Here is a 13,819-nt window from a genome sequence, read left to right as displayed (position 1 = left end):
AAATGCAAATGTGTAAGTGACCAATGAAGAGAAAACCCCTGTATTGGTTCAGGATGTTTAGAATAATTTCTCCTTTTTTAGCTCTTTAAAATTTTGTTTGTGTGATCTCCCTTCCATAACTAATTAAAATATGATTATTGACTTTTTAGTATTTCTATTTTTAATTTGTTTCTTTGTGATTACTCTGACCAACTAATAATAATATAATTTTAGTATTATATGTAGTACAGAGAAACAATGCATGGTTTCCCTAGTCTTGACTCTTTTCTTGGGGATTTGCAAATACTAGTCTTTCTAAATAAAGAACTCTGTTATGCTGTTAATCTATATTTGTTGGGTATCTACAGTGTGTCAGGCACTGTGTCACGAGTTGATACTCGGCCTCTGAAATGGCCCTATGATCATTTGGGATTTAAACTTCTGATTAAGAATATTCATGTAACTCCTTCCTGGCTAGACAAGAGTAAGAGTTTAAAATAGTTGAGCTGGGCATGGTGGCACATGCCTGTAATCCTAGCAACTTGGGAGGCTGATTGCAAATTCAAAGCAACTCAGCCTAAGCAACTTAGCAAGATCTGTCTTGGAATAAAAAGGGCTGAGGATGTGGCTCAGCAGTTAAGCATCCTTGGGTTCAATCCCTGAAATAAAATATCCTCCTTCATTTTCTTTTCCTCTATGCTGAAAACCCATGGGATCTAAGTTGTAAGTTAATTTTTAAAAATGAAAACAAATATTTCCTTATTGCAAATTGTATTTCTCCTAGAACTCTTCATATTAGATGTATCCTGATCTTAGCAAATAACAATCATGTAGGTTTGTATTTTCATGAAGTAGTATTAGGCTTTGGTGTTTTGGTTTTTTTGTTTTCCCCCAAGGTGCTAGTAATAGAATGTAGGACCTTGCACATGGTAGGCAAGTGCTTTACCCTAGATTTTTGTTTTCAATGGACAAAAACTTTCTTGGAAATTTGAGTAATGAATTTTGCTTTCTCTAGCTCACTTCCTTCAAGTAAACTGATTAGAATTCTTCGAATGTCTGATCCTGAAAGAGGACAAACTACTTTGCCTTTCCGACCTGTGACTCAAGAAGATGATGACAACTGAACTAAATTTTTAATTTAATATGCTTTGTCCTCATGCTGAAAGATTCGTGAGGGGAAAAAATATGGACTATTTGAATAACACGAGACTGGAGATATTCTAAAATAAAACAATCTCCTTTTATCTGACTATAATAAAATATTTAAATAAGCCTAGGAAACCAGCTATACAACCAGCAATTGAAAATTACTTTTACTTTCCTTTGAGAAAATCAGTTACATTGTACTGGTTTAAATTGCTTTGAGTTCTTTGTTTTTGTTTGTTTATTTTTAGCCATCTACTTTTGTAGATTGTTTTTCAGAAGTAAAATTTTATACATATGCATATGTACATATCTGTTTAATTTGATTTATTTCTATAGTATTTTTTAAAAATTAAAATAAAAATTTGAGTACCTCATTATTTAGTTTTGCTTTTCCAGAATATTACATTCTACCATTAAATTATCAAAAGTAGGTGATGGGAGGGATTTCACATTGTAGAAGGGGTGCAAGTGTGGGCTATGGATACATACAATAGACCTATTTTTTTTTTTTTACAAAATCTATTAGTTATGAGGACCCTACACAGGACTAGAATTACAAAATCTCTGCCTACAGGCAATTTTTAACCCCAGAGGTTCAATTGTAGATTTGGGTTGTGGCTTTTTATTATTGTATATCATCAAATGTAAGATGCTGTCTGTTTATAAGACACTTGTGAAGTACTGAAGCACTGCCAACTGACAGAATGCTTTTTTCCTCAGATCTTTACCTGTGCCCTATATAATAAGAACTTGTAACCAGTATAACCAGTATCAAATAGATAATGATGCAGTTATTTATCCTGACTAGATGCCTGCTGACTTGGTTTAAAAGCCCTCAGTTTGCAATCAAGGTTCTCTCAGCTGAGAGGATACAGGACAGAGGGTCTGTGCACACAGGGCTGGGAGAAAAGCTAGGGAAATGGTGGTTGCTTGTGGAGCAGGAGAGCAGTTAGTAGCTGCAATGAGCCAAAAGCTGCACCTTTGATGGTGAGCTATCATTCAATTATAAGAAATATCCTAGTTTTTAGAAATGTTAAAAAGTGTGCCCCTAGGAATGATCAAACATAGTTTATTGTAAAAAAATAGAAAAAGTGATTTATGACTTTTTAAAGAAAACATGAATAGAACTGTTGCCCATATTTTCTGTTTGATACTAGTTTTAGTGCAAAACTGTTTAAAAAAACACATTATCAATAAGCATTCCTTATATTACTAGCAATAAATATTAGAATATGTATTTATGAAACTGAAAAGGAAATATTTTAAGAAAAGCAGTATTTTAAGAACAAGGACATTTCTATAAGAAAAACTGGATTTTGGTTTTGGTGGTGGAGGAGTCTAATTTTGATTTAAATTGAAATAAGCTGCCAATAAAAATCCAAAAACTTGTTTTCTAATCTGCAACTATAGAAAGAGGAAAATGTGTGCTGTTCTAAACATTTGCTGCTGACCACATAAAATCTGATTTTTAAGTTACATTTATAACTCATTTGTATCAAAACTATTTTAACGTGTGCTTTTTCAAATAAACAGAGTAGAATTTACCAAATGCATTAATTTTTTATTAGCTAAGGAATCTCAGTAAATTTTTGTGACAGTTTTCAATATTATGCTTCTTAATACAAAATGGGAAATATAATGCTTAGGTATCTGAAAGTCTCCTGTTGAACTGAAGGTCATTCGTTGCTTTGGTTTCACAAAATTTTGGTTTCAGCCATCCTTAAGTTAACATATCTTCCTTCATCTGTGTTCCAAGTAGTAGTAATATTAGAGTAAAAGAATAAAAAGAAATTATTCTTTTAAAATATATGTAACATCTAAAAATAAAATTATATGCATTAAAGTCATGGTTTTGTGAGTTGGGAAAAGCAGTAATTGACCAGCTTCAGTCTCTTTATTATTAGTAGTCACTTAAATGTGTCATATGGTGATCTTGAACTTCTAGAATAAAGTCCCAGGAAACAAGGAAGAAAGGCTTCCTTGATCTTCAATCCTACCTTCTCAAATCTTTGCACTGGAAATGATTAAAATCATTTTCAAACTGACAAATATGGTGTTATAGTAAGCCAAGATGTAAATATGGCATATGCTCCCACCATGATGTGCTGCCTCACCACAGCCATGATCATGGACTGGAACCTCTGAAACTCAGTGAACTTGCAGGGGGGCTTAGGTGACCAACATTTTACTTAGAAGATATAATTGACTATCCTTTGCTTGCTAGACCCCTGTACGTCCTTTGCTATCAACTCCTCCAAAGATGTCTGTTTAAGTCTATGCTTTACTTGTGACATGACTTAAAACTGGAATAAGTGTCTGGCCTCTTTAAGAAGGTAGTTTGCTGGGTGTGGTGGCACATGCCTGTGAGAGTCTTGGGAGACTGAGGCAATAGGATCACAGGTTCAAAGCTGGCCTCAGCAACTTATCGAGGGCCTAAGCACTCAACAAGACCCTGTTTCTAAATTTTAAAAAATGGGGGACTGGGGATGTGGTTAAGCACCCCTGGATTTGATCCCCCTGTACCCCACCCCCCCAAAAAATGGTAGTTTATTCAGAAATTGTGATCCTGAGTGACAGGGAAAATGAGGCCTTAAAGCAATGGTGTTGCCCTTTAAGAAATAGTTATTAAAATTAAGAAATATAGAAACTTGGGACTGCTAAGTGCAGAAAGTTGGGCCTAGAAAACAAGAATCTTAGGGCATTTTACTTTTGCAACAGCAGCAGGGGGTTAAATAGTTAAATTAGCATGGGAATGACACTGGCAGGGATGTTAAGCTAGACCCAGTAGAATTTAAGCCTACTTGAATGACCTACCTATAGTTGGTCCTTTCTGAAGGAACCACTTTTGGTTGGGATAGCAAGGAAGATGGTGAGGATTCTGTTTGCTAGATCTGAGTGTGTCTAAATGCAACCTGACTGCAGAATGCTGAGTTAAGCATGGACCTCAGTTCAGGGATTTGCCTTCAGCTTTGATCCAACAGTATTTTTTCCCCTCTGTTCTTCATTCTCCATGACATTTTATTGTCCAAAAATGCAACAACAGAACCCTTCCATGTTCTTACAGATCCTTACTTTGTGAAGTCTTTTCTAGATCTGTGCAGATTTGTGACTCACTTATTCAGTGGAACACAGTAGAAATGACCTTGTATGACTTCCTAAGGCTCAATCTGAAAAGACAATGAAAAGAAGTGAAACTCCTGCTTTGGTCTTTGAAATACTCATGGGCTCTGAAATGGACTCTTTTGTTCATGGAAGGAGCCAAAGTACTGTGTGGAGAAACCATGCAGGGAAGACCTCAGATTATAAGAAGAGGAGAGACGCCCAGTTACTCCTCACTGCTTCAAGTCCCTGTGTTCCACTGTCTCACTATAACTATCTGGGATACCCTAAGCCAGAACTACCCCATTGAGTTTTTGTAGAAGTAGTGGCTCACAAAAACCATGAGACATGATATAATTGTTTTAAGCCACTAAACTGGAGTGATTTGTTGTATAGCAATAGTAACTAAAAAAGATTTGGGTAGCTGAAAGAAGTTCCAAAATAAATCTAAGCCACATGGTACTGGCTGAAAGGTCTCATGAATCTAAAGTGTGACTATAAAGATGTTAATAGAAGCCTGGATGCTTTCAGTGAGGGCATGACAGGAAGTGGACCCTTGTTAGGTGGTGGTCGGAAGTTTGGCAATACTGAAGCTGTGGTAAGATAGGAAATACATGTAGCCAATTACTCTAGCCAAGATTTCCTGATAGAATGTGAAAAGTACCCTCTGTCCACTGCCTATAAGGACATGTGAGAGGAACAAGTAATGCCATTAAGGAGCCAAGGTGATTCTTCATTCCCATAGTTCTCTAGGTGGCAACTGATTTTCAAATTATAAAAAGGTTGCAGTACAAAAATCAACTCCAGGGTAGTATTGTAAGATCCTTTGTGAGGACCTCAGAAAGATCTAAGGCAGCAGTTTTAGAACTTTTCAGACCAAAGGCTGACTTCTAAAAGGGTGTCTTTCAGGCCCTCTCCATTAAGCAATAGGACTTCTAAGGGTATTAAGAAGAGCAATCTCATAAGAAGTGTCTTTTAATGCAGTGGATCTTTATAAGAAACGCATAAAGCTTTTAAAACAATTGTGTCATCTTTAACTGAAAGAGTAAGACACAGTACAAATGAAGACTTTGTACACCTGAACTTTTATGAGTAGGCAATCCATAGACAGAAAACTACTATATACAGACTGATTTTTTTGTTAAGAGGGAAAGACAGCTCAGGATAGCAATAAGCACAAAAGGCAGAGCCAAGAGCCATGGAGAATAATCTCCAGAGAATATTTCTGAGCCCTAATCAGGAAAATGGAGCTCAGAATTGCTGTGGATCAGAGACAGGTGCTTTTCATTTCCTTCATCTTATGAAATATATGCCTGGCAGTTTCTCCAAGCCTATACCATTTCACACTGTGGGAGGAGAGGGGAGCAGATAGATATCCATTTGGCTCACAGGTCCTTGTATCAAGAAGCTCAGGAGGCTGAGGCAGGAGGATTTAAGGCCAGCCTCAGCAAAAGCGAGACCAAGCAACTCAGTGAGACCTTGTCTCTAAATAAAATGCAAAATAGGTCTGGGGATGTGGTTCAGTGGTTGAGTAACCCTGAGTTCAAGCCCTGGTACCAAAATAAGAAGAAAGGAGAAGGAGTTGGGGAGAGGGGGAGGAGGAGGGGAAGGGGGACAGGAGGAGAAGGAGGAAGACAAGGAAGAGGAGAAGGAGGAGGAGGAGGAGAAGAAAGAGGAGAAGGAAGAGAAGGAGAATAATAATAATAATAATGATAAATAATGGGATTCAGTATGGTGTACTCAAGCCTTGACATGATAAGACCCTGGGCCTCAAGCTTGATTCTGAGTCATGATAGGAGGCTTTTGTGGTTTCTTGGGAAAACATATCTTGTATGGGAAGAAATGTGAACTGCAGCTATGAGGTAGACTATGGCAGCTTGTTTAACAAAGATGACAATATCTTTCATACTTCATGTTCTTCTAGAATCTTTCCTCACTCCATCAAGAGATAGTCTAATTCCCTTCTGGACTATGAATAGTATATGCCTTTCTTATAACTGATATAATGCTATGGAAGTGATACTTTGTGTTCATGTTTTTCTGAAGTGAGATCAAAAGGACAGTGAAACTTCCAACTGCACCAGATACTTGTCCTGGAACTCTGAACTGCCATATAAGTAGTATGACTGCTCTGAGGCAGCCATGCTATGAGGTAGCACAACTAGCCCTTGGTAGTGATTTGAGAACAGAGATCCCCACCAGCTTCCTGCTGCTTCAACCCATTTCAGCTCCAGTTACCAACTGACTGGAGCTGCACCAGAGTCTTAATAAAATGATTGTTTCTATTTTAAGCCACTGGGTTTGGGGTTGAATTTTTGTGGAGCAATAGTAACTAAACCAGCCCAATTGCTGTCCACCCCCATAGAAACCAGTAAAATGTGATATTTCCTTTATCTTATGTGATTTGGGGGTTCTTTTGTGAAAATGTATATTTTTGTTTGTATGTATACTATTCTGTGAAGCAGATCATATTCCCCCTCCACTCAGTCTTTAAAAAATACGTCCATGTTGCCATGGGTACATCAACCTATTGTTTCCAGCTCATGTGAAGTATACCGTAGGGTCATCCACCATATTTTACTTACCTGTTAGTTTAGTGATGAAGCATGAGATTGCTTTCAATACTCACACTGCAGCCACCACAGAGGTCCTGGAACATATTTCTGAGTGGCCCTTTGTGAGTGTTTCTTGGGGCAATATACTCAGGAATGGGGATGCTGGGTGAGAGGGCATATGTACACTTGTAAGTACTGCCAGCTCTTCTTCAGGATTCCTGCCAGGCAGTCTGCACAGTAGCAGCAGTGAGCTCCAGAACAACATTCTTATCTGCTGCTCCAGTTTCTACATTTTACTTATGAAAAGAACTGGCCAGTCTGCTGGAGGGAACATTTTCCATAAGTGCCCCAGATAGTGACATGGTTCCCTCCCTTTCTTCAGAAGGTCTTATTTCAAACATCACAACACCACACCATGCAAAGAGCCACCACTATGTCCTGTCACTTGCCTTTCTTCCCACCTTGCTGTATTTTTCTTCATAATTTTTACAATTTGATATCTGCATATGTCTGTTTTTGATGGTTGTCTCCTACACACACACAAAAGGTAGCATTGGGGTGCATAGTAGATGATCAAAACTTGTCGTGATGAAATGACCCAGAGCCTACTTAACCAGATGCCATCCAAAGGAAGCGTCCCTCCTCATCCACCTCATCCTCACTCAGTGTAGGCAAAGAGTATTGGAGGCACTGAACCTCCCTGATCTCTCTCTACAATTTGGCTCACCATGCACAGGAGGTAAGGACACTAGGACATTCTATTAACACATGCATCTATAATTTCTCTGGGTAGAATTTGAGTTCCATCCATGTTTAAGTTACCGTGGTATACTAAGTGTTTGTAGAAAGGTTTCCTTGGTCACAGTTTTCTGTTGAGTGGGTGAATGAAATCTATGCCTGGTCTCTACTATCATTTAATGATCCAAAGACAAAGGAAAAAATTTGGAAACAAGGCACTGAATAAAAAGTGCTTGTGCTATGCGTGGTGATGTGTGCCTAAAATCCCAGCAACTCAGGAATTGAGGCACTAGGATTGAAAATTCAAGTCCAGCATGGGCAATTTAGCCAAATCTTGTCTCAAAAATTTAAAAAGGGCTATAAATGTAGCTCAGCGGTAAAGCATCTCTGTATTCAATCCCCTGTAGTAGGAGAAAAAAGTGCTTGAATGAATAATATAATGCTGCAGCATCTGATATAGGAGTCACTAGCTATACCTAGCAAATTAGGCTTAAATTAATTAAAGTTTAAAATTCTAGCCATGCTGGAAGTGCTAATAGCCACATATAGCTTCTGTACAGCTACAGATACAGATGCTTCACCATCAGTGAAAGTACCACTGAGACAGCACTGTATGAAGAAATTGAACTTTAGGTAAGTTCTGAAAATGCAAAACTGCTTTTAGAATTCTTTGCTTGTTTGTTTCTGTGGTGCTGGGGATCGAATCCAGGTCCTTGATATGAGGCAAGCACTCTACCAACTGAGCTATATCCCCAGCTGGAATTCTTGAGGTAATCTCCTCTGCCTGCCTTCCTTTCTCAAGGTCCAAAGGGGCAGAGTTTTGTTCCATGATTAAAAATAAAAACTAGTGGAAGAGGGGATAGGAAGTGCAGCAGAATAAAATAGACACTAGTATTGCTGTATGTATATATGTGGCTGTAGAACCAATGTGATTCTGCAACCTGTACACTTGGAAAAATGAGAAATTATACCCCATTTGATTCAAATGTATGATATGTCAAGATCCTTGTATTGTCATGACCAACTAATAAAAAAAATACAACGAGTTTAAAAAATAAATAAATTAAAAACTAGTGTACTTTTGATTTGGAAAGAAGAAGTCTTTCCTAGTGGCTTATCTGGGAGGACATGTCTCAGCCCACCAGATGGGCCCTCCACCTGGTCGTATAGAACATAGTAAGTTGTTAGTACAAAAGTCACACTGAGATAAAGTTTATTGTCATATAATGAGCAATTTTTCAGAATGAACAAGTCTTCTGTTTTCTTTAAACATTACATGCCACATTAATTGTCCCTTAATGAGGAGCCTGGATGAAAAGTTGGCAGGTTGGTTTTTCCCTTTTGTTGGCATTAATTCTTTAAATTCCAAAGGTGCAGGTTTAAGGGTGGATTTAGTAAGTTGTTAGCTAACAATTACAATAATGAACATCAGTTTCAAATTTAAAATTACAAAGCAATAATTGGGGGAAATCAAATGTTATAAATTTATTTGGGACATCTATTACCACCTTTTTGAATGCCTTTGAAAACAAGCAAAAATCAATACATTTCCATCTTTTCTTTTTTACTTTCAATAAATAATATCTTTGTTTTATGTGTATATATAGATAGATATACTTAGTGAGTCATTTAGCAGGATTTTAAAGTTTTATATTGCATTCATCCAAAACAGCTCTTTCCAGATTGATAGGATGCAAATGAGGTAAGAATTAAGGCAAACCCAAAAGGCATGCAAATGTAGTACATTTATATTCACCGATAATACAAGCGCTTATGTGTGGACCAGACGCAGGAGCCAAGGGCCCGTCTGTGTGTCTGTCCAGTACTATTTTACAAGAGAATGGTGACACAGTTCGTAGTTAAGTTACATTACCATGGGGGTCTCAGTGCTACTAACATTATATAATCAAGGGGACACGAGCATTAGCAAAACAGGTACAAGAAATCATATAGCTCTTTGCAGCACATTTCTGCCCAGCCTTTGGAGGAGGATTTTTTTTTAATGAAATGATATTACACATATCACATTGTGGCAGGTTGTTTGTCTTGTTTTATAATATATGCTTTTAAAATTCATTAGCAAATGACATTCTCATGCACACAAGTGTTTCAAACACAAGAAGCAAGTCCCTTGATAGGTAGTCCAAGCAATATTTGTGTGTGTGTGTGTGTGTGTGTGTGTGTGTGTGTGTGTGTGTGTGAATAGCTGCAGACTGAATGGAACATTGAGACTTTTGTGCAGTCCATAGCATTGACATCAGCTCATTTCTGAATGTCGCACTGGAGAAGTAATACAATAGAAGGGTCGCTCTTTGCAGCTTCTTTGAATTCATCCAATGTAATTTGGTCATCCTTGTTCTTATCCATCTTGCTGAAAATCTTGTCTACTCGCTGCTCGGGCGTAAGGCCATCCTCATTCATTTTCATCATGATCACAGTGCCCACCATTTTGTAGATAGCCTTGGGAAAAGAACATTGTAGACGATATTACCAGAAAACCCAGGAGAGCAGACAGCTCTTCCTGCCTCCCCTTCACCTGACTGGATCCTACCCATCCTTCAAGGCTTAGCTTCTCCTTCCCCAGAGAAGGTTCATTTCCTGTGTGTCAAGTTCCCATGGCAACCCATATATATCACTTTCCCCAACATAATAACATCTCTCACTTTATTAGAATAGTAACTGCTTTGTCTTCCCCACCAGAGTGTTCATTCTGTGAAGCTGGGGGATTATGTGTTTTGTTCCCTTCGGTAACTTCAGGACTTGACTCACTGCCTGGCACACAGTAGGTCTTCAATAAATAGTGATTAAATGAAAAAAATCCATTTAAGTTGTAGGAGGTTGGCATGTGAAGATAGGAAGCAGTAGGAGGAAGGGTAAAGGCAGTGTTGGTGAGAAATGAAGCTGGAGAGAGGGAAGCAAGAAGCAGATCACAAAGTTCTAGGTATGGAAAGGAATTTAAGTTTATTTCTTAGATGGTTTTCAATGAGAGAGTGATATAAACAAATAAATGTGAGTCTGGTGGCCAAATACCTATAGAATTCTGGATGGTTCCTGGGTTTCTGACTAGAGAAAATGGATAGAAACAGTGGCTGGGTGGTGACATCAAGAATCATGAATTAGGAACAGATTCAGAAAAGAAAATGCTGTGTTGGATTTTAAATATTCTAAGTCTGAAGTACAGATGATAGTCACCAAACACGAGCCTTGGTGATTTAAGAACAAATAAAATGTGGGCCCAGTCAGTACGGAACTTACTATGTGTTATGACAACAGAGCCAGGTGTACCATTAAAATTGAGCTCTGAAAGAAGTTAGTTTAGGAAGATCTGTAGAGCAGGGAGTGTGTATATTGAACAGAGGGAGAAGATTCCAGTTCTCCAGGTCAATCAATTGTCCATAATTTTCATTGAGTGTTTCCTAAGTAGAAGTGGTTCTCTTTCTTAGAGAAGTGCTTTAAGAAGATGAATGCCCATCTATACAAATACCTGCATGAGAATGTTCAAAGCGATATTATTAATAATAGCCTCAAAGTGGAAACACAAATGCGCATCATCTGATAAATGGATAAACCATATGATATGCCTAATGCAATGGACTACTATTTTGGCAATGAAAAGGAATGAAATACTGACAAATGCTATAACACGAGTACACATCAAGAAGAAAGAGAAGCCACTGCACCACTGCCAGACACAGGCTACACGCTGTATGATCCCATCTCTGTGAAATGTCCAGAAAACCATATCCACAGAGACAAAGTAGAACGGTGATTAACTGAGCTTCAGAACAGACCTCCAGGGAGGAGAGCTCTTACTGGGGGGAATAGAGTTGGTTCAAAATGGGATTATGTTGATGTTGCATACCTCTATAAGTTAACTAAAATACTGTTAAATTGCATACTTAAAATGGGTGATTTTATGTTGTATAAACTACAAACTCAATAAACCTGTTTTTAAAAATGCTAACTAGGGAGAGTAAACTACTAGCAAATGCCTTATTAACAAGTTAAATATCCATTGAGATTAGCTGTTTTGTGTTTGTGTATTTATGTAACTGGATTGTGTTGATCTATGGAGGAAAAAAATCTAAGGAATTTGTCTTTAAAAGAGGCAGACTGTTGAAGCTTCATTTTTGTGGACTCTTGGTAGACAGGAGCCAGATTAGTTTAGTCACCTGAGTGGGGACCAAAGGCCAGGCAGAGACTGCTTTATACTGTGATTTTAAAGAGAGAACAAGGTTATCTGTATGTAAGCTGCTCTCCTCACTCTGTCCATTGAAAGGTGAGAGCAAGAGTCCTTTCATGAGGCAGAGGTATGCAGAGAGTGGCCAAGACAGGGGCACTACTGATCAGGCCAGGGCAACAAGACACAGCTTCCTGGGCCTCAGCTGGCAACTCTGAAATATGGTCTCATTGACCACAGCCAAGGTGCAGCCCTGCAGTGGACTGAATATGATGACCCAAAAAGGACCTTCCCCATGCAGAGACCCAGGCAGGGGAGGGGCACCCCAGACTCAAAACCAAATGTCAGATGCCATCAGTGACTCTCGTACCCTCCCTCAGGTATACACTTCATGGGGTACCCTGCGTGCATCCAAATGTTTAGTATGATCTTTTTTCAAACAGGATATGTTACCACTCTGCTTCCTGAGAAGAAATAATGAAGTCTCAGTTATTTTTTCATTCACCAGACTGTGTAGACCCCTTATTTAGCTCTGGTTCCAGCACTTCAGGTCAGACATGCTGTCCCTCAGCGAGGTTGCACTGTCTGTCCTTCCCTCTTCTTTCTTCCCAATGGTCCCTCCTCCAATACCAGCACATCCTCACTGTTCTCAGGGCCCCTGCTCTTCTCTGGCTTTTGGGTCAGTAGGCTCTCAGAAAGCAGGCTGTGTCTCTTCATATTCCTCTCTCTTCCACCTCGCAGAGAAACTGGCCCTTAGAGAATGGTCAGCAACAAGCCACAGGAGCCAACAGGCGGTAAGAATTCTGGGGTGAAGTAGGCCAAGAAAGCATCTTGAACAAGGCCAGAGAACCTAGACCTGGATGGATGAGGGGATTTGGGTAGGCACAGGGCCATGAAGGACATTCCAGGAAAAAGGAGTGTTCTGAGCCCAAGTACCCAGGCATGTATCATGGGTGAGGAGACAGAGGTGGTCAGACAAGTTGGCGCTAGGAGGAATGCCAACCAAGGGATCTCATTGAGATAGCTGCAGAGCTGCAGAGCTGTGCCTGGGGACATGTAGTCCTGCTCTGGAAAGGTTTTTGGTCCAATGCATGAGAAGCTATTGAAGGACAGAAATGCTATAATGCAAACGCTATTATTGTAAGTGCATTGGTCAAGGTGGCTCAGCAGAGGGGACCTGGAGACAGGAAGATATGCAATGGCTCAGGTGATAGGGCCCAAACCTGGCAGAATGGTGGTGATGAGAGGGGGGAAGGGGTGGGAGCTGGGGCATGGCCGGCTAGGTGGAAACGGCTGAGAGCTGAGATTTTTGAGGAAAATCTAGAAGGAAAATAAAACAGAAGCCTAAAGATAGTCTGCAGGAGTCACTACCATTTTCTGGGTATTTACCCAGAGGAAGGAAGCAGGCAGGTGTTTACAGGCTCAGTCATTCCTACAGACTGTTTGTTTTTCATACAAACACCAAGGCAGCCCCAGGGTCTGACTCCTAAAGCTCCCTTCTGTGGTCTGAATCTCTATGTCCCAAGTTCCTGTGCTGAAATCCTCACCCCAATTTGATGGTTTTGAGGTGGGGTCTTTGAGAAGTGACTGGGTCATGAAGGCAGTGCCTTCATGAATGGGATCAGTGCCTTTGGGAAGGAGGCACCAGACAGCCCCTACCCCCTGGGTCTTTTGAGGACACAGCCAAGTGCCTCTATGGCCCAGGAGGCAGGCCGTCACCATCCACCAGTGACATGATCACAGACACCCAGCCTCCAGTGGATGAGGAATATATTCCTGCAGTTTACTAGCCACCCAGTCTGTGGTGTCGTGTTGCAGAAGCCTGAACTCCTCTGTCAGCTGTGACCAAGCATGATGCGCTATCCCTACTGACTTGCCTTCTACTGAGCACTAGAAAACGGGACAAAAATAAAAGAAGCCGTTGTTTTCAACTGGCAGCACAGGACGCTATTCCTGAGAAGAGGGTAATGAAGGAGAGGAGCCCTGAGGCTCAGCTTCCCACCCAGGGTTCTTTCTGGACCACAGAGCAGGAAGGAGGTCCAGGCAGCACAGTATGGTGGTCTTACCTCATACCTCTCACTGAATTGAGGAGGCAGAAGCTGAGTGGGGAAGGCAGAGTTAA

General features: G+C 39.9%; 2 protein-coding genes across 3 annotated transcripts in view; one reads left to right on the top strand and one right to left on the bottom strand.

Moving 5' to 3' along the window:
* Smc6 (structural maintenance of chromosomes 6) overlaps positions 1-1,499 on the top strand; it is a 77,794-nt gene extending 76,295 nt beyond the window's left edge. The window contains exon 27 of the mRNA XM_046441302.2: positions 995-1,499. Within this exon, the coding sequence (XP_046297258.1) occupies positions 995-1,103 (109 nt within the window). The 3' untranslated portion in view covers positions 1,104-1,499. The remainder of the gene's footprint in view (positions 1-994) is intronic.
* Positions 1,500-8,713: 7,214 nt separating this feature from the next.
* The window catches only part of Vsnl1 (visinin like 1), a 124,415-nt gene continuing 119,309 nt past the window's right edge, over positions 8,714-13,819 (bottom strand). For both annotated transcript variants that reach the window (XM_058578373.1, XM_046441300.2), the window contains exon 4: positions 8,714-9,977. In XM_058578373.1, the coding sequence (XP_058434356.1) occupies positions 9,780-9,977 (198 nt within the window). In that variant the 3' untranslated portion in view covers positions 8,714-9,779. The remainder of the gene's footprint in view (positions 9,978-13,819) is intronic.

This window comes from Marmota monax, unplaced genomic scaffold (genome assembly GCF_021218885.2).
Source record: "Marmota monax isolate L192 unplaced genomic scaffold, Marmota_monax_Labrador192_F-V1.1 WCK01_AAM20220418_F8-fsc00010, whole genome shotgun sequence".
Classification (NCBI taxonomy): Eukaryota; Metazoa; Chordata; class Mammalia; order Rodentia; family Sciuridae; genus Marmota; species Marmota monax.
The sequence above is the reverse complement of the archived record's forward strand: the minus strand, read 5'-3'. Positions and strand labels throughout refer to the sequence as shown.